This window comes from Squalius cephalus (assembly GCF_949319135.1).
Source record: "Squalius cephalus genome assembly, chromosome: 1".
Taxonomy (NCBI): Eukaryota; Metazoa; Chordata; class Actinopteri; order Cypriniformes; family Leuciscidae; genus Squalius; species Squalius cephalus.
This window is the reverse complement of record NC_137122.1, coordinates 8,233,134-8,251,308: the sequence shown is the minus strand read 5'-3', so window position 1 is coordinate 8,251,308 and position 18,175 is coordinate 8,233,134. Positions and strand designations below refer to the sequence as shown.

At 37.9% G+C, this 18,175-nt stretch overlaps 2 protein-coding genes across 2 annotated transcripts in view; one reads left to right on the top strand and one right to left on the bottom strand.

Annotated features, from left to right (window-relative positions):
• Positions 1 to 18,175, bottom strand: part of LOC307163631 (uncharacterized protein) — a 315,702-nt gene that overhangs the window by 152,221 nt on the left and 145,306 nt on the right. The window lies entirely within an intron of this gene.
• Positions 1 to 18,175, top strand: part of LOC307171012 (polymeric immunoglobulin receptor-like) — a gene marked incomplete at its 3' end in the record, with an annotated part of 144,217 nt that overhangs the window by 45,039 nt on the left and 81,003 nt on the right. The window contains exons 6-11 of the mRNA XM_079892375.1: positions 9,000 to 9,326; positions 11,523 to 11,864; positions 12,085 to 12,171; positions 12,261 to 12,353; positions 12,532 to 12,606; positions 13,134 to 13,247. Of these exons, the coding sequence (XP_079748501.1) occupies positions 9,000 to 9,326; positions 11,523 to 11,864; positions 12,085 to 12,171; positions 12,261 to 12,353; positions 12,532 to 12,606; positions 13,134 to 13,247 (1,038 nt within the window). The remainder of the gene's footprint in view (positions 1 to 8,999; positions 9,327 to 11,522; positions 11,865 to 12,084; positions 12,172 to 12,260; positions 12,354 to 12,531; positions 12,607 to 13,133; positions 13,248 to 18,175) is intronic.

Sequence of the window (18,175 nt, the reverse complement as noted above, 5' to 3'; positions counted from 1 at the left end):
TTGTGATTTTAACGAGCGCAGTTTCAGTGCTATGGTGCAGCCTGAAACCAGACTGAAACTTTTCATAGATGTCATTTTCTTGTAAGAAAGAGCCTAGTTGGGCAGACACAACTTTTTCTAGTATTTTAGACATAAAAGGAAGATTTGAAATGGGTCTATAATTTACTAGGTTATTTGGGTCTAATTGTGGTTTCTTAATGAGTGGTTTTATAACTGCCAATTTAAATGTTCTTGGAACATGACCTAAAGATAAAGATGAGTTAATAATATTGAGGAGAGGCTCTTCCACTACAGGTAACACTTCTTTCAGTAGTTTAGTTGGTATAGGATCTAGTAAACATGTTGTTGTTTTAGAGGAAGTGATAAGTTTATTTAACTCTATTTGTTCTATAGTTGTAAAGCACTTTAATTGTTCTTGCGGGGTGATAATTGAGGCTGAATTATAAGGCGCGATCGAAGATTGAACGTTTACAATTGTGGTTCTGATGTTTTCTATTTTCTCAGTGAAAAAATTCATGAAATCATTACTACTAAACTGTAACGGAATATTTGGTTCAGGTGACGCTTGTTTATTTTTTAGTCTAGCCACGGTGTTAAATAAAAACCTAGGATTGTTTTGGTTATTTTCTATTAGTTTGCGGAGGTGCTCAGCCCTGGCCGCTTTTAGGGCTTTTTTAAAACGTGACGTACTGTCTTTCCAAGCGATTCTAAAAACTTCTAAATTAGTTTGTTTCCATTTACGCTCTAAATTACGGGTTTCTCTCTTTAGAACACCCGTAGTATTGTTGTACCATGGTGCTTTAATTTTCTCTCTCACCTTTTTTAGTCTAATAGGTGCAACAATATCCAATTTTCCAGAGAGAATGGTGCTCAAAGTGCTGGTTAGTTCCTCTAGTTCATCTGTTTGTTTGGGTTCACTGAGCAGCTGAGACAGATCCGATAAGCAATTTGAAAAATTATCTATGGTGGATGGAAGGATTGTTCTGCCTAATCGATAACGCGGCGCAGCATGGTATATTACAGGGGTACGTAATATGCAAGTTACCATGTAATGGTCAGTTACATCATCACTTTGTGGAATGATATCTATATCGGTTGGATCGGTTCCATGTGATATAATTAAATCGAGTGTATGATTGAGACGATGAGTTGGTCCGGTAACGTTTTGCTTGACCCCAAAGGAGTTTAATAAATCTATAAACGCAGCCCCTAACGCATCATTTTGATTATCTACGTGTATGTTAAAATCTCCAACAATTAATGCTTTATCGACATTGACCAATAGGTCTGAGAGAAAATCTGCAAATTCTTTTAGGAAATCAGCGTAAGGCCCAGGCGGTCTATATACGGTTGCCAGGGCTAAAGATAATAGGGATGTTTTTCTAGCATCTAAGAGCGTAACATTTAGTACAAGTACTTCAAATGAAATAAACTTATAACCCGTTTTCTGAGTAACACTAAGAAAATGTCTATAGATTGTTGCAACACCGCCGCCACGACCAATCAGACGGGGCTCATGCTTATAGGAGTATCCTGATGGAGTAGACTCATTTAGACCGAAATAATCATTTGGTTTAAGCCAGGTTTCAGTAAGGCAAAGTACATCGATGCTATTATCTGTGACTATTTCATTTACAATAACTGCCTTAGGTGTGAGTGATCTAATGTTTAAAAGACCTAGCTTTAGAATTTTTTTTTTGTTTACTAATAGCAACATTTTCTGTTTTAATAACAATTAGATTTTTCCTAGATCCTGCAGTAGATTTATTATTTGATCGCACTAAACGAGGAATAGACACAATTTCTATGCAATGTTCTACACTAGTATTTATATCAGTTAATTTGGTGCAGCAAAGACTATGGTTTGAACTTTTGGTTACTAGTCAAAAGGTATTTAACATTTTGGAGATGTTATCCGACAGAAGATCCGCTCCGAATCTGCTTGGGTGTAAGCCATCAGCACGGAAAAGCCTAGGACACTCCTAAAACAGATTCCAATTATTTACAAAGAGCAGTTTCTGCTCATTGCACCATGACGTTAACCATTCATTTAGCGCGAATAATCTACTAAACTTGTCATGTCCTAGACGGTACGTGGGAAGCGGTCCTGACACAATGATCGTTATATTAGGCGATGTGCTGCGTACCGTATCGATCAGATTCCTGAAGTCTTTCTTCAAAACTTCCGTCTGGCGAAGCCTGATGTCGTTCACTCCCGCGTGCAGGACAACAGTTCCGACGCGCTCATTCAGAATCTCGGGAACGCGAGCAGCGATTTCAGAAACACTAGCACCAGGAAAGCAGTGACTGTGCACCTTACTTTTACCTAATGTAGCGTGGACGTGCCGAACGATGGAATCGCCGATGATCACAGCATGGCGTTCTGTTTCGCGAAGAGGGGAGAAGCGGTTTTGTGTGGATAACTCGAAAACCGGGAGGGTCGGAGAGAGTCTTGGTCTAGACCTGACTCGCGTCTTCCGCTGCGGAAATATCCAGGCTTCGTGGTGGCGTGTTGGAGCCGGAGTGAACGAGACCATGCCTGATCGCGAACTCGGCGCTCGGGATCGATGTTGAGAAACGCACGGAGTAGACGAGGTCGGAGTCAGCGGGTTAGTAACGTTAATCTCTGATTTGTGTGCATCGGCGCGTGATGTTTCAAGAGCTAAACGCCGGTCTATCAGTTCGGCTTGTCTTACTAAAAGGTCGTGGATCTGTTTCTCAACAGCTTCCAGCTCAGACTGCAGTGCGTGCAGCTCAAATGTGTCCTCACCTGCACCAAAAGGTAGACTACTTACATCTGATATATTCGCCATTTTAACAGATGGACAGTACGTTGGCAACGACGCTACTAGTGATGCTATCAATATTAATACTAATTTATGATTGAAGTCTTAGATATGATCCGTCTTTACGGGTGTAGAGTAGACGCACGATAGGCGAAAATTTTTTGTAAGTGAGTGTAGAGAAGACGCGTTCAGCCGTGATCCATGGACGTAACCTATAGGAGTATCCAGCGTTGGATCACTAATAGGCTTGAGACACGTCTGCTCAACAGTCCGCGTTGGAACTATGAGGGATGAGCAGTAGTGCTTCTCAGTGAGGAAAAGTAGAAAATGTTTGTTGTAAGTAAGTTTAAAGAGTAAAATCAAGAATTATAAATCAAATCGTTGGAGCTCCAAAGACAACAACGCGTTCAGACGCAACGCATGCGCATTCGAAAACAGGAAGTCAGGGTGAACCTTGTGCCTCCTTAAGGACATTTTTGTCCTTTTCAGTTTTTTTTTTTTTTTTATCACTTTGCCTGTGTTAATGCTAACTACATCAAATTTGGCACGGGTGTGTATTTTTATTGGAATTTTACTATTTCATCACCATTTCCTTTAAAAAATCTATTTTGCACTAGTTACACAAAATACTTCCTCTCAGGGCCTTTTGGACAAAAATGGCCCCATTGAAACCTATTAAAACTGCATTTTTTAATCCCTGTGCCGTTTAACTATAAAATGATGCAATCTTTTTTGATAGGTTTTGATTCTGTGGGCAAGGCTTCAAAATTGACATTTTTACAATTTTTTATCAAATGGTGCCATTTTTTCAGGTTAGGCCTATAAAGCAAATACTCGCTTTATTCCTGTTTCCTGCTTCGGCATATTATAGAGCCAATTGGATAAATTATGCAACGATAATTGTGTGGGTTTGTTGGTATGGATGTGTGTAATAAAATAAAAAGGTTGTTTGTGTGCTTGTAATATTTGAGAGAGAAAAACTCAATTTCAAATCGAAAATCCAATCACTGTGTTCACCAGTGGAGTTTTGCTGGCATCCAATGGGGAAAGTCTGGTACTGCGCCCAAACAAAATCTTACTGAAAGCTTATTTTTTGAGATATCGTCCTCAAATTCGGAACACAACCTGTTTAGATTTATGGCTTTGAATTTATTTCAGTTTTAGAGTTCCAAATGTTTCATAAAATATATATTTTATATAAAATATTGATTATAATGTTCATAAATATTTTTCATAAACTTAAACTTCTATAAAAAAAATTTGGTTTCACTTAAAAATTTTCACTTCAACAACAATCTGCCAAGGGTCTTCTTTAAAATGAGACTTGCTCCCAAGCATAACATTTTTATGAGAGTTTTTTGACTTGGACCACTTTGGACCTATGTGAAATTTTTTATTTTTTTATTTTTTATGTTAACTGCATGAATTTTGGCACAGGTGTGTATTTGTATTGTAATTTTACTATTTCACCCCCATTTCATTTGATTTGAATTTTTTTTTTTTTTTTTTTTTTTTTTTGCACTAGTTACACAAAATACTTATTTATATTTTATATAAAAAATTGATTATAATGTTCAGAAATATTTTTCATAAACTTAAACTTCTATAACATTTTTTTGGTTGCACTTTTTTCACTTTTTTCACTTCAACAACAATCTGCCAAGGGTCTTTTTTAAAATGAGACCAAACTTAAGTATTTGCTCCCAAGCGTAACATTTTTATGAGAGTTTTTTGACTTGGACATTTTTGTCCACTTTGGACCAATGTGTAAGTTTTTTTTGTGTGTTAATGTTAACTGCATGAATTTTGAGCTATTATAGAGCCAATTGGATAAATTATGCAATGATAATTGTGTGCGTGTGTTGGTATGGATGTCAGAGTGTGGTTGGTAGGTGTGTGTAAAAAAAAAATGTGTGTGTGTGTGTTTGTAGTATTGAGAGAGAAAAACTCAACTGCAAATAGCAAAGCCAATCACTGTTCACCAGTGGAGTTTTGCTGGGATCCAATGGGGAAAGTCTGGTACTGCGCCCAAACAAAATCTTACTGAAAGCTTATTTTTTGAGATATCAACCTCAAATTTGGAACACAACTTATTTAGATGTATGGCTTTGATTTTCTAGCCGTTTTACAGTTCAACTTGTTTCATAAAATATATATTTTCTATAAAATAATATTCATAAATAATTTTCATAAACTTAAACCTATATAACTTTTTTTTGGATTTACTTATAAAAAATTTTTTACATCAGCAATAATCTGCCAATGGTATTCTTTAAAATGATACCAAAGTTAAGTCTGTGCTCCCAAGCTTCAACTTTTTATGACAGTTTTTTGACATGGACATTTTTGTCCTCTTTGGACCTATGTGTAACTTTTTTAAATTGATGCACAAGGGTTAAGTTAGCAATTTTATCAATAAAAAAGCTCAAGAAGCTTTCACATAGTGCATTTGAGGGATTTGGAAAAGTCTTGACGGGGATATAAGGCAGCATGTATGACAGAGAACAATATCTTAGGTCTATGATGGCTATTGGAAATTATGTTCGAGAAGTAAGCAGCTTTAGCGGCCTTTGCAGCTAACTGGTAGGCCAGTAGGCAATCCTTAAGTAACTTAGATGACGATTGAAGTCTGTCCTTTTTTCATTTCCGCTCAGCTTTCCTACATGCTTGTCTTAATGTGTGGGTCTCCTGGGGTTTGCCACCGATCAGGTCTAGTTTTTTGTTTAAAAACTTTCAGGGGAGCAGTTTCATTTAACAGCTCCAGCCATGCGTCTTTAAGCAGCTCCAGGTGTTGGTCGACATCAAGATCAGGAAAAGACGAATCCAGCGACATTTGTCTTTCTTCTTTCTTTCTTTACTTTATTTATATAGCACAAGTAAACACAACTGAAGTTGACCACTGTGCTTTACATAACAAGGAAAGCATGAAAAGGAGAAACATCACAATTGCACAATATAATCATAGCCACATAAAACATTAAAATTAAGGAAATGCCTGTTCGAAGAGATATAACTTTAGTTTAAGTTTAAACTCATAGAAGGAAGTCAACGATCTCAGCGAGGAGGGGATGCTATTCCACAGCCTTGGACCGATAACAGCGAAAGCACGATCCCCTCTCGACTTTAATCGAGAATGTGGCAGGGACAAATTAAAATTACTAGAGGACCGTAGACATCTACCAGGCACATTCACAGTCAGAAGTTCGGATAAATAAGAAGGTGCAAGACCATGTAACGATTTAAAAACAAGCAACAATAATTTCAAGTCAACCCTATAGCGCACCGGCAGCCAGTTAAGCGACAATAAAATTGGAGTGATGTGTTCATGTCTGCGGACCCCAGTTAGGAATCTGGCAGCAGCGTTTTGGACCATTTGAAGCCTTGTGATAGAAAACTTGGGTAAACCTGCATATAAGGAATTACAATAATCCAGGCGGGACAGAACAAATGCATGTATAGTTCTTTCAAGCTCCAATGGTGATAAGAAAGACTTTACTCTGGATAGCAGCTTCAAGTGATAAAAACATGATTTAACTACTGTGTTTATATGTTTATCAAGCTTAAGAGAGGAATCCAACGTAACTCCCAGACTCCTAACAGTAGGTTTAATATCACAAAATTGGTTTGCAGCATTAAAGGTGGTTTTTCCATTTCCTATGGAGGGCCCAAACACAATAGCCTCAGTTTTGCTAGCATTCAGATGTAAAAAATTTGCGGACATCCAGGATTGTATTTCATTTAAACATGCAAAAAGGGTTTCCAGGCCCTTTGAGTCAGTACGTTTAAAAGGCAGATAGATTTGAGTATCGTCTGCGTATAAATGAAAAGACACTCCATATTTCCTAAAAATTGATCCCAGCGGTAACATATATAATGAGAACAAAGTAGGAGCCAAAATGGAACCTTGTGGAACGCCACAGGCAAGAGGAGTTACAGATGAAACAGAACCTCCAATGCTAACTGAAAAGGTTCTATTTGTAAGATAAGACTTGAACCAATTGAGAGCATTTCCTCGGATGCCCACAAACTTTTCCAGACGTGATAATAAAATACTATGGTCAACAGTATCAAATGCTGCACTCAGATCTAAAAGAATTAGAATGACAGAATCCCCAGAATCAAGAGATAAAAAAATATCATTCAAAACTCTTAACAAAGCCGATTCAGTACTGTGGTTGATCCTAAAACCAGACTGGAATTTTTCAAGAATACTATTCTCATCAAGAAAGCTCTGTAACTGTAGTAACACAGTTTTCTCAAGAATCTTAGAAATAAATGATAAATTTGAAATGGGTCTGAAATTTGATAGAACTGTAATGTCCGTATTAGGCTTTTTCAATACAGGTTTCACCATGGCATGTTTACAGAGGGCAGGAACAAAACCTGAGTAAAGGCACTTATTTATAATGGACAAAATCCAAGACCCAATGTTATGAAATATTAATTTGTGAACTCAGTTCATTAAAGAGCATATTAAAATTCGCTTGAAACTGAGATGGAAAGTGCCGAGCAAGAGTTTCAACATTTGTAGGTGAAATAGAACAGATTAGGGAGAGACATATTAAATATAATAGGGTTATGGTCAGAGATCAGTGTATCCGATATAACGATCTTCGAGATGGAAAAACCATAGGTAAGCACTAAGTCCAAAGTGTGGCCGTGTGTATGAGTAGGAGAAATTATCCACTGTACTAAATTAAAAGACTCAATAAGACTTAAAAATTCCTTCGAGAGGGTATTAGAAGGGCAACAAACATGAATATTAAAATCACTAACTACTAAAAAGCGATCAAAATTAGTAGCGATGTCCCCCATTAATTCTGTAAATTCATGAATAAAATCCTTTACAAGCTATGGGGGGCGATACAACACTGATAGCAGAATAGGGCCACTCCACTCAAGCCTTAATAACTGCACTTCAAAACTAGAGAAAACCTTTGCAGAAATCATTTTACAATGAGTGATGAAAGACTGTTTTAGGACCGTCACCAAGCCGCCCCCGCGGCCGCGTTGACGAGGCGAATTAAAAAACGAGCAGTCATTTGGAACCAGTTCAGAAAAAGGGGCTTAAATCTCCCACCTGTGTCCAAGATTCAGTGATAAACATGAAGTCTAGCTCGTGCGAGGAGAAAAAATCATTCAGCAGGAACGTCTTATTCATCAGGGAACGAGCATTTATCAGAGCCATTTTTGGCAGAACAGTTGTAGAACCGCATGCTATAGCTTCATTCAACACATATTCTGATAAAATATACTTTATTTAAACCGTAAAAATGTTTTGTCAGGTGACCTAAAAATCTGATTAATTAAGATGTACAACATGTACAAAATATAATACCATTAAATCTAAATAAATATATCAAAGCAAATTTTATATGATTATTTAATATGATTTACTACTGTATAATATTTAATATGCAACCTTACTACTGTGACAAAGAGGCTCAGGCGGTCGGATCCATCTGCAGTATTTTATTAACACGGGTAATGAAACAGGTAAGCAGACATAAACTCAGGAAGGCATATAATGAAGGGGCAATCCAGTACTCGAAGTCAAACACAGGCAAGGGTCGAGGCAGGCGGCGAAGGTTCATAAACAGAGTCCAGAGTCCAGGCAAAGATCAAGGTCCAGGGATAAACAGGGCACGGAGAAATAACCAGGGAAATGTTCGTAAATGTCTGTGGGGCAAAACAAGACTTCGCAAGGGGACAAAGGAAAGAGCAGTCCAGATAAAGGGTAGATAATGATGCGCAGATGAAGGTGATAAGGGAAACCAGGCAGGGATGGACAATGATGAGAGCAGAGGGGAGTGATGGGAATTGCAGTTCTAGAACTCAGGAGAGAGGGAGCGAGTGAGACCAGAGGGAGGCGTAGCAGCGCGTTCCCTGACAACTACATTAGATTGATTAGTTGTCCATGTTAAATGAAGTATAGATTCTTAAGGTAATAATTGCACATAATCACTTTTTGCAGGATATGGTAATGACAGATTTGTTTTCATTCAGAACCTCTAAGAGCAATTTGAAACATATCTTGGATTGGTTGTTATTGAAATAATTCATGCTTTAAATTATAAATCTGAAAACAGATCATTTTGTTGTGTTTTTGATATTAACCCAAATTAATTCATTAATAGCATGTTGTGAATGATCGACCAGCTGTTATACAAGTGTGGTGTTTTGAGTTTTGTACATGTTTCTATTCCTTTATAGAGTTCTGGGTGACTGATAAATTCGTTCCTCTGGGATCTTCAGTGGTTTTGCCCTGTCAGGTTGACAAAAGCTTGTTCCAGAAAAGTCTGAAGGTGGAATGGAGAAGAACAGAGACTTTAGTTCATCTGTATGAAGATGGAGAGAGTCGACCAGAGAAACAGCACAAGGACTTTCACAAAAGAGCTCATTTCTCCAATAAGAAGATCAAAGATGGAAACTTCTCCCTCCGTCTGAAAAAGCTGAGAGCTGAAGATGAAGGACTTTACAGATGTGAAGTTTACAGGGACGAGGAGTGTGTGTTTTCAGTCAAAAGAGAGTTGAAACCGAGTAAGTGTTAAAAAGAAAGAAACCGTTGCTGTTGAACTCCTGATCAATATATGACTTTGATTAAAGGCCATTTTGCAGGTTAACAACCACTGTCGATTAATGGGTACATAAATCACTCAAGATATGTATATCATTTTTAAAATGTCCCAAAAATGGCCTTAAAGACCAGTTTTTTACGTTTTTGGTATTAACGTTTTTTTTACGCAACTCGGTGATGACGTCACGTTGGGGAGAAGTGGAGGAAAGCTAGCCTCAGCCTAGTATTATGGTGCGTTCAAGCCATCTCGTATAGATCGTATTTACGAGTTGAACGCAATTAAACGCCACCACAATGTCGTAAATACTTAATAATTAAATGCATGGTCCGAGGAGAATGAGTGGAGAGTTGGTGAAGTGTTCTGGTGAGTTGCTATCATTTAACAACGCAGCAATGAGCACTGGAGCTAGTCTACGAGCAGCAGTGCACAATAACCACACTTTTTTTTTCTTTTCATCTAGAAATAGAAGGCATCATGCTAGCTATATGGGTGTTTCTAAGCGTTTATCTCTTCCTCCAGTGAAAATGTTGTTGCAAACGTAGCCGCCGCGTGTCTGTCGCTGTGTTCGGCAGGTGCTTGTGTGGGCGCCGGCGGTGGTGCCGTCCCATGGAAACTGCGTTGGAAAGCTTGTTGTGCTGTAGGGAAGTGAGTGTGTTTTGGTCGCTGGTCGAGCTCACCCCGCGACCAGATGTGACGTGCCTCACTCAGCATCCAGAGTTTTTACACCCAGCACAAACAGTAGTTCACCATTGTCAATCTACCTAACGTTATATATTTCTATATATTTATCTATCTAGCTGCTAGCTATCTATGCTATTGCTAACGTTATGCTATCTGGCTGTCTGCCTATCTCTCTATACTAGCCTATCTATCTATCTATTTATCTGTCTGTCTATCTATATCTATTTATTTATCTATAATCTGCGCTAACGTTATCTGAATACTCTCGTCTGCTACTCGTCTCTCTAGTCACTCTCAATGCGGGCCGCGGGCTTTGGTAAATTCTCTCCCCAACGTGACGTAATGGCATTGTGGGGGAAAGGAGAGTCGTTGCAAACCGCTCTACTTTTTCGTATTATATTCCGCTTTGTGATACTCAACAACATAAAATACAATGGATAACAGTTTAAATGTTTATTACCAACAAGTAAATAGCACAAATTCGATGAAAAAAAAAAACCTGCAACACGGCCTTTAAGCAATATAGTAAAAAAAACTTAAAAAAAAAAAAAAAAAAAACATTTCCAGATTTTAAATAACATTAATTTGAGGTATTTAAGTGACAACTGTAATTGTCTGGGCTGGTCATATATTATAAATTATATACATAAACTTAATAATTTTGAATGTATTATATGCTTTATCATCTTCTGCTGGGTTTGTGCATGCGAGTCTCTAAAGTACTCCCACTCAATTACAGACAAGAAATCAACAAATTAAATGTATATAAAAGTTATAAGCAGATAATATAAAAAACAAATCCCAATTAGTGGAAGGAATTTAGGGTGGTTTTGAGCTGTGAGAATCACATATTCTCAGCAGATACTCATTACTCCACAATTATGTAATATGGATAATAATAGCCCGTTAAATGTTGCTTTGGCGTTCTTCATGAGTGATTGGACAGAGAAAACACAGGGAAACCAAAAAATGTTTAGAGACTCGAGAAGAAAGTATCACAACAGAAAATAAGTACTTCCCATATATAATTCAGAAAACAAAGCAAATTAAACTATGATTATCTAGTTTCATAAAGTGCCTTGAACAAACGCTGATTATCTTTTAAAGATTTGATTAACTAACAAACTTTAAATTAACCGAATCCAGTGATTATTTCTTCTTCAGAAGCACTGGATGGAGATTTTCTCAGACGAGTTGATAAAGAAACACCTGTGTGTCCTTTACTGTTGTGCAAAGCTACTGTATAGCTGATCAGATTCAAGAGACTTGAGGAAATGTCATGTAACTGTGTGTGAATGGATGATGATCGGATCAGACCTCAGTTCTGCTGTAAATTCAGAAGTAAAAGCAAACGTAACCTTCTGTGACGGTTTATTAACCCCTAATAAACATTTGGCTTATTTAATGCAACTTTTGTTTTACAAAATATGCCAACATTTTTCCACATTAACATTTCACATAAATGTTTCATTTTCAGGATTCACTGTGGAACCGTGTGACAAACCTGCTCCTCTGGGATCTTCAGTGGTTCTGCCCTGTTATAAAGATAAACCCTCGAGAATGGAGAGACTGAAGGTGGAATGGAGAAAAAAAGACTTAGAGGATCCGGTTCATCTGTATGAAGATGGAGCAGAGAAACAGCAGCAGGATTATCAGGATAGAGCTCATTTCTTCACTGAGGAGATTAAACACAGAAACTTCTCCCTCCGTCTGGACAATCTAAAAGCTGAAGATGAAGGACGATACACATGTAGAGTTCACAGTCCTTGGAGTCGCAGGCCAGTTTCAACTGATATAAAAGTGGTGCTGAAACTACTAGGTGAGTCAACAGAAAAGAAAAGAGCAACTCTTCTATCCTTCATCTGTGTTCAGTTATTTATAATATTGCATCTGTGTTTCCAACACAGTTTCATTCAGTCATAAATGTAATTGTCAGAGAGAACACAAAAACTGAATGACTGATAATGATAGTTGAAATAATTATTAAATGTAATAATTCCTGATTAACTGATCATGTGTTATTGTGTCTCTTCTCTCAGACACAGTCTTTCGTCTTCAGATGTTTCTCGTCTTCTGTCCAAATATTCTGATGTTTCTTGCTTTTGTCCTCTGGGGTTTTTCTGAAGGTCAGTGTTTCAGGACTGATGGTTTATCAATGCATTATGATTATTCATATATCTGTGTAGATGTACTGAAATGTGTGGTTGTGTTTCAGGATCTGTGTTTGAGTCGGTCTCTTGTTCTGCTCTTTATTTTCTGAGGCCTCTCATGTTGCTCTGGGCGGCTCCATATATCAATAACTTCACAGGTATGGCGGATTTATTATTTATACAGTATCTGAATTAATACACAGTCTTTTCACATAAACTGAGAGCAATATCAATGAATTTTACACTAAATTCAGTGTTTTATTGATATTTGTGTTTCATTGTGTTGCTGTTGTAAATTATATTGTGAATGTAATTGTCATCTTTTCTGTTTTACAGGCAAGATTAAAACATGGATTGATCTGTTCAGTTATGAGGCAGAATATATGGTTTTCACAGCTGTTTTTTATTCAGGTAAATAAATCCAAATGTAAATCCACAGTCATTATCATAAACACATTAATGCACATTAACAGTTGAACAATAATTACATTTAAATGATGTAATATCCTCAATATCCAGCAGGAAATCTTAAAAACATGACATTAATACTGTGAAGTGTCTTGTGTTACTGTTGTGTTGTTGTCAGTATATCAACATGTTCAGCGCTGAATCTCTGTGTGACTGAACACATTTATAATCTACACCGGTTCATTATGAAAACAGTGCATTAATTATTACAGTCGACATCATGCTAGTGACTGAGACTGAAGCTAAAGCTACTTCTGAATATCATCTCAGCATGTGTCAGGGTCATGTCAGGGTCAGGGGTCATCATCAGCACAAAGGTCAAGGGTCAGGATCAGACAGAGACTGTGTTGTAATGTTGTGTATAAAAGCATCTGTTTAAATGAGAAGGGTTTATATAATTCCTCTGATCTGTATTAATATTTAGTTTTTCTATGTTAATAATTGTTGTTGTTTCTCTTCCTTTATTCCAGTTGTGTTTAAATCTGCCTATGACAAAAGTCTGAATTACGGTGGATTTGAAGGTGTCGTGATTATAGTCCTCTTTATACTGGTGCTCCTGCTAAACCTCTTCTTTATTATTTACTGTAAGTATTTCCTTCCATCACGAGTCAGTGACAGATATGATCTGTGAAATCATGTTTACCAGATTAATGGAGTCAGGGTTACATGAGAAAGAGAGCGAAAAATAAAAGTGATGAAAGAATAGAATAAAAAAAGAAAGTAAAATAAATCAAAATGTACATTTTAAAATGTGTAATAAAGTAATAAAGAAAGTCAGGGTCCATTAAAGGACATAAACTGAGATGATGGTGTGAATCAGCAGGTAAAGTCATGAGTTTATCAAGTCTTTAGTTTATTCAGTCTCAGGCCATCGAGTGATTTAAACACAGGACAGATTCTCCTACGATCCACAGGATACTCAATTATCCATGATAGTGTGGCGACCCGCGGGTGAAGTTAAAGGATGATTTGCCAAACTGGGAATTCCACCCAGAGAAATCAGTGTCTCTAAAGCAGTGGTTTTTGTATGTTTCCCTCATTTAACACACCTGATTCAGATCATCATCTCGTTAGGAAAAAGCTCTATGAACTGAACTGGGTGTGTCAGATAAAGGAGACATATAAAATGTGCAGAGCTGTGGGTCCCCAGGACCAGGATTGAAAACCACTGCTCTAAAGGACACGCAAGCTCGTTCACCAAATAAACGTTCAGAGACATGAGTAACAATACAAAACAATACATTTTATTAAAATCACACAGTTGCTTCAAAACAATCATTAAAACATATCAGGCCTCAGCCGAAGCACAGCCCATCATAAGAGTTCGGCTCTACAAAGGTCACAGGAACACCAGCTAACTGGGGCTCACCAGCAGGGTCAGGCTATCAGAGATCTTATCTGCCTATAGCAGAGAAATCATTCCTTTCACCAGTGCACACACACACGCACACCACTTTCCACGGATGGACACAGCACACTGTGAATAACACACCACCACCGCTAGAAGGGAATAGAGCCGGCCTCCCTGCCTTTGGCACCCAGATCCTGTGACACAAGAACAGAGCAATCTTAGTGAAGAGATGCACAGAGTTATTACACATGGCACTGAACTGCCCTCATGCTGATTTAACAAACTAAATGACAAAAACCCAAACCCAAACTAAGAATGAACAAAACTGCAAAAGAAATGGGCAATTCGCCCTCAAATTACAATGAATGAATTCAACAAAAGAGTAAAGAAGATGCACAAGAGAGACAGAGTTGGTTTTAACAGTTTGCAAGAAAATAAACTAAGCAGCAAAAAAAAAAAAAAAAAACACAAAAACTAGAAAAATACAAAAGAAAAAAAAGTTGCGTTTAACAAAATATAATAAGATCAAACGGCCAACAAAAACATACAAAACAAGGATAGTGCGAAACAAAACCAGAGTCTCACCACTCTTGATAGGAAGAGGCAAAGAAATCAAACAAGCCACACAAAATAATGAACTGCACAATAAACACAAACACAAAGGGTAGAAAATGGAAATCAACAAAATAAAATACAAAAAACTATATCAGAAGATACAAAGGCAAAGAAGAGCAGAGAGCATCACTTCTAGCCAAATGTAGATAAAGACAATTTAAACAAAAAGAAACAGAAAATGTAAAGCAAAATCAACACAAACACAGCAGCAATGCTATCCGAAACTTAGCAAAAGCTATTAGACATACATACCGATGCCGAATATGATGCGCGCATAATCACACACACACAGCAGCGCGAGAGAGAGGCATCCAGCTGCAGCCCCGCAGACTCACTTCTTGCTAGACACCAGTGGCTGGACACCAGTGGATGGACAGCAGACGTCATTTCCGTATCGTCATTCACTTTTCAAATTTGACGCGCCATGCAGATGTCAGCGGTAAGAAAAAATAATAAACTGTCGATGATTTATAGGTCATGTCAGAATTCAAATGCACAAACTAGCTAGTTTAAAAAAATCGTCTTGTTTTCAAGGTACTGTGTCGTGTTTTTTTAAAGGTATAGGCGGATCTTTTGTGACGTCATTGTTTATGTTTGCCGCGTTGCATCACGGGAATCGTGTGGCAGGAAACACCGCTAGATACCTGTAATTTGATTGTTTTGCACGTTTGGAGGAGGATTTAGAGAAGATGATGGTTCACTCTTGCTGTGTGGTCGATTGTACGGCTCGTTGGGGGCCTGATAAAAAGTTTTTTCGAATTCCCTCCGAAAAGGATCGCGAAAAACGAAATAAATGGTTGCGTGCAATTAACCTGGACGCTCTGAAGCCTGGATTCCTAACGTTACTGATCGAGTTTGTGAGGCTCATTTTGTTCATGGTAGGTCTAAGTCTTAGTGACTATGTATTTATAGAAGATTGAAAAAAATAAAAAAATAATAAAACTGAGTCAAATCAACCGAGTCATATGTTTTCGCGTTCTGATTCAGGTGTCCCAAACCGCGATCCACAGCACCCAGACTACCGTATTTTCCGCACTATAAGCAGAGGAGCACCTTCAATGAATGGCCTATTTTATAACGGTTTTCATATATAGGGCGCACCGGGTTATAAGGCGCATAGAATAGAAGATACTGCAGTCAAACGTTTGACTGGGTTTGCGTTATGCAGTGGTCACCAACCTTTTCAAGCCTATAAGATCACATCCAAGTCCAAATGTAAACCAAGATCTTCCACTTGCAAAAAAATATGAAAAAAACAAGTAGCTAAGCTGTAAAACCTTGTTTATACTCGACGCGTCCGCATGAGCGCGAAGGTAATAAAAAAAACTAATATCCGTCTGCTCGGGCAGATTCGGCTTAACAGTGCGCGCCTCCGCATCCGCAGATGCACGACTTTGAGCCGAATCTGCCCGAGCAGACGGATATTAGTACATCTCATCATCACCCAGTTTGCGCGTCTAAATCAGTTGTATGGTCTGGTGTTCAGTCTAAAACAAAACAGTTGCGTCAAGTATAAATGCCTCGTCTGTTTGGGTAGTTGCACGCACAGTCAGCGGAGATCTCATATGGGCTTTGAATAACTTCGATTTTGTCACCAATACAAATTTTGAGCTTCTCTCCAAACCTCCTCCGGTCTTCAGATGTTAAAGTGCTTATATATTGTGGATTTTGCCCGCTAACTCTCTTGAAAGTGCTCGTCGCGTCTTTACAGCCCGCAATACTGTTTGATTTGTTGCCACACAACCACTCGCGCATGCGTACAAAGATGTCAACAAAGATCCTCCTATTAGTGAACTCCGTTGTGCCTCAATTCTAGAGCTAGGTTGCTACAATAGATTTTTCAATTAAATCGTTCTTTGAGTGGTATGATTTAATATTGTAAATACGTTTTTTTTCACTTGGATGTGTGAAGATTGTACCATTTGTACCATGTGTAATTTCCAATAAATATTGCAAAACCAAGTGTTAATTTGATCTGGATTGTTTGGTAAATTGTCTGATCATGTGAATCTACGTATATTTTAAAAACAGAAGTAGTTACATTTACAAAAAAAAATAAAAAAAATAAGAATTGAATATCCAAATGGGCAAGGCAAAAAACTGTGGTAAATTAACATGTACAAGTCTGTTGTATTGACAAAACATTATAGTCCGTTGATCTAGGCTGAATTTAAGTCACAAAAATTAGTGATATGATCTGAACAATATATATTTTGTGGTGAGTTCTGGTATTACACTCACTTTCCTGATTAGCCCCGAGTATCACTGTGTCAAGGCGGCCTTTTGCTGTCAGGTCAGAATTAGTACTATTCCCTTAATAGCTTGTTATTTATACCAGTAAGCCTAAGTGTAGTCCCTACACTCCCAGGTAAACAATAATAAACATTTTCAAACTAAACATATGAATCAAAATCATGCTCACCTTCCAGCAGAATCGCTCTTGGAACCTTGTTATCTTCAGTGGTAAGAAGGAATTAAAAGAATTGCTCTGTCTATTGCTTTTAGAACTGTCTTATCAGCTGAAGTAAAAACTTAAACAGTGATTGTCTTTAGAAATAAAAATTTATTTATACAAAAGATTAAAACACTGGTTATACAAAAAATTAATACTTGTAGCAAATCAAAAGAAAAAGTTACAGAGTATAAAAACTTCAGCTTATTCAATCTCAACAGGGCAGTCCTGTATGAGTGAATATTACAAAGACTAATTACCTTGTAAGCAGTTCAAGCAGTTAGGAGTAAATATGAACTTGTTCTCATCCGAGAGCTTTCAAGTTGCAATAATACAGCAGAGCAGTTCAAACCAAAAGCAATTTAGCTAGAATGAATCGAGAAGAGATTTTAATTTCTCTCCCGGGTTGCAATCGATATCAAGATCAAAAAAGCAGCAATCGACAGTCAGAAAGCAGTTATATTTATATGGAACCTGGTTACATTGTTCCAATGCAGTAAGCTTGGGTTTTTCCAGAGGAACTAAGTCTCATGACAGGGTATTGCAACATCAACCTTCTATAGTCACCGAGGGGGTTTTTGGTGACACTGTTGTTTCCCATATATGAGCATTCTTGCGTCCCTTCCGTCCTCTGCGTCTCGGGTTCCTTTGCCTATGTGTACGTGAATATGTATCGGGAAGTGAACTTGTGGGTCCATTAAACCTATTAGAATTCACAAATCCTACACCCCCTTCTGGACGCATAAGAGCACTACCATACATAAATTCTCTGTCCGTGCCATCAAACTTCCTAGGGTAAATCACATCCAAATCATTAATCTTAACCTTATAAACAAATTGCGATGGCATAATAAAATCAATGCAGCACTCATAGAATCTAAACATTAAATCATTTTCCCGATGGAAGAATCCCATCGTAACTCTCCCGTGCTGAGTCAACAGACTCTCCATGCTCCTGCGGAACCACCGCCGGGACACAGGCTTCCACCTGAACGAGTCCCGCGGTCTCGGGGCTTGATCCAATTTCACCAGATCCTCTGGGTACAGAGCCAGCTCGGATCCGCTGTCCGCCAGGCGCTCGTCCAACACACAGA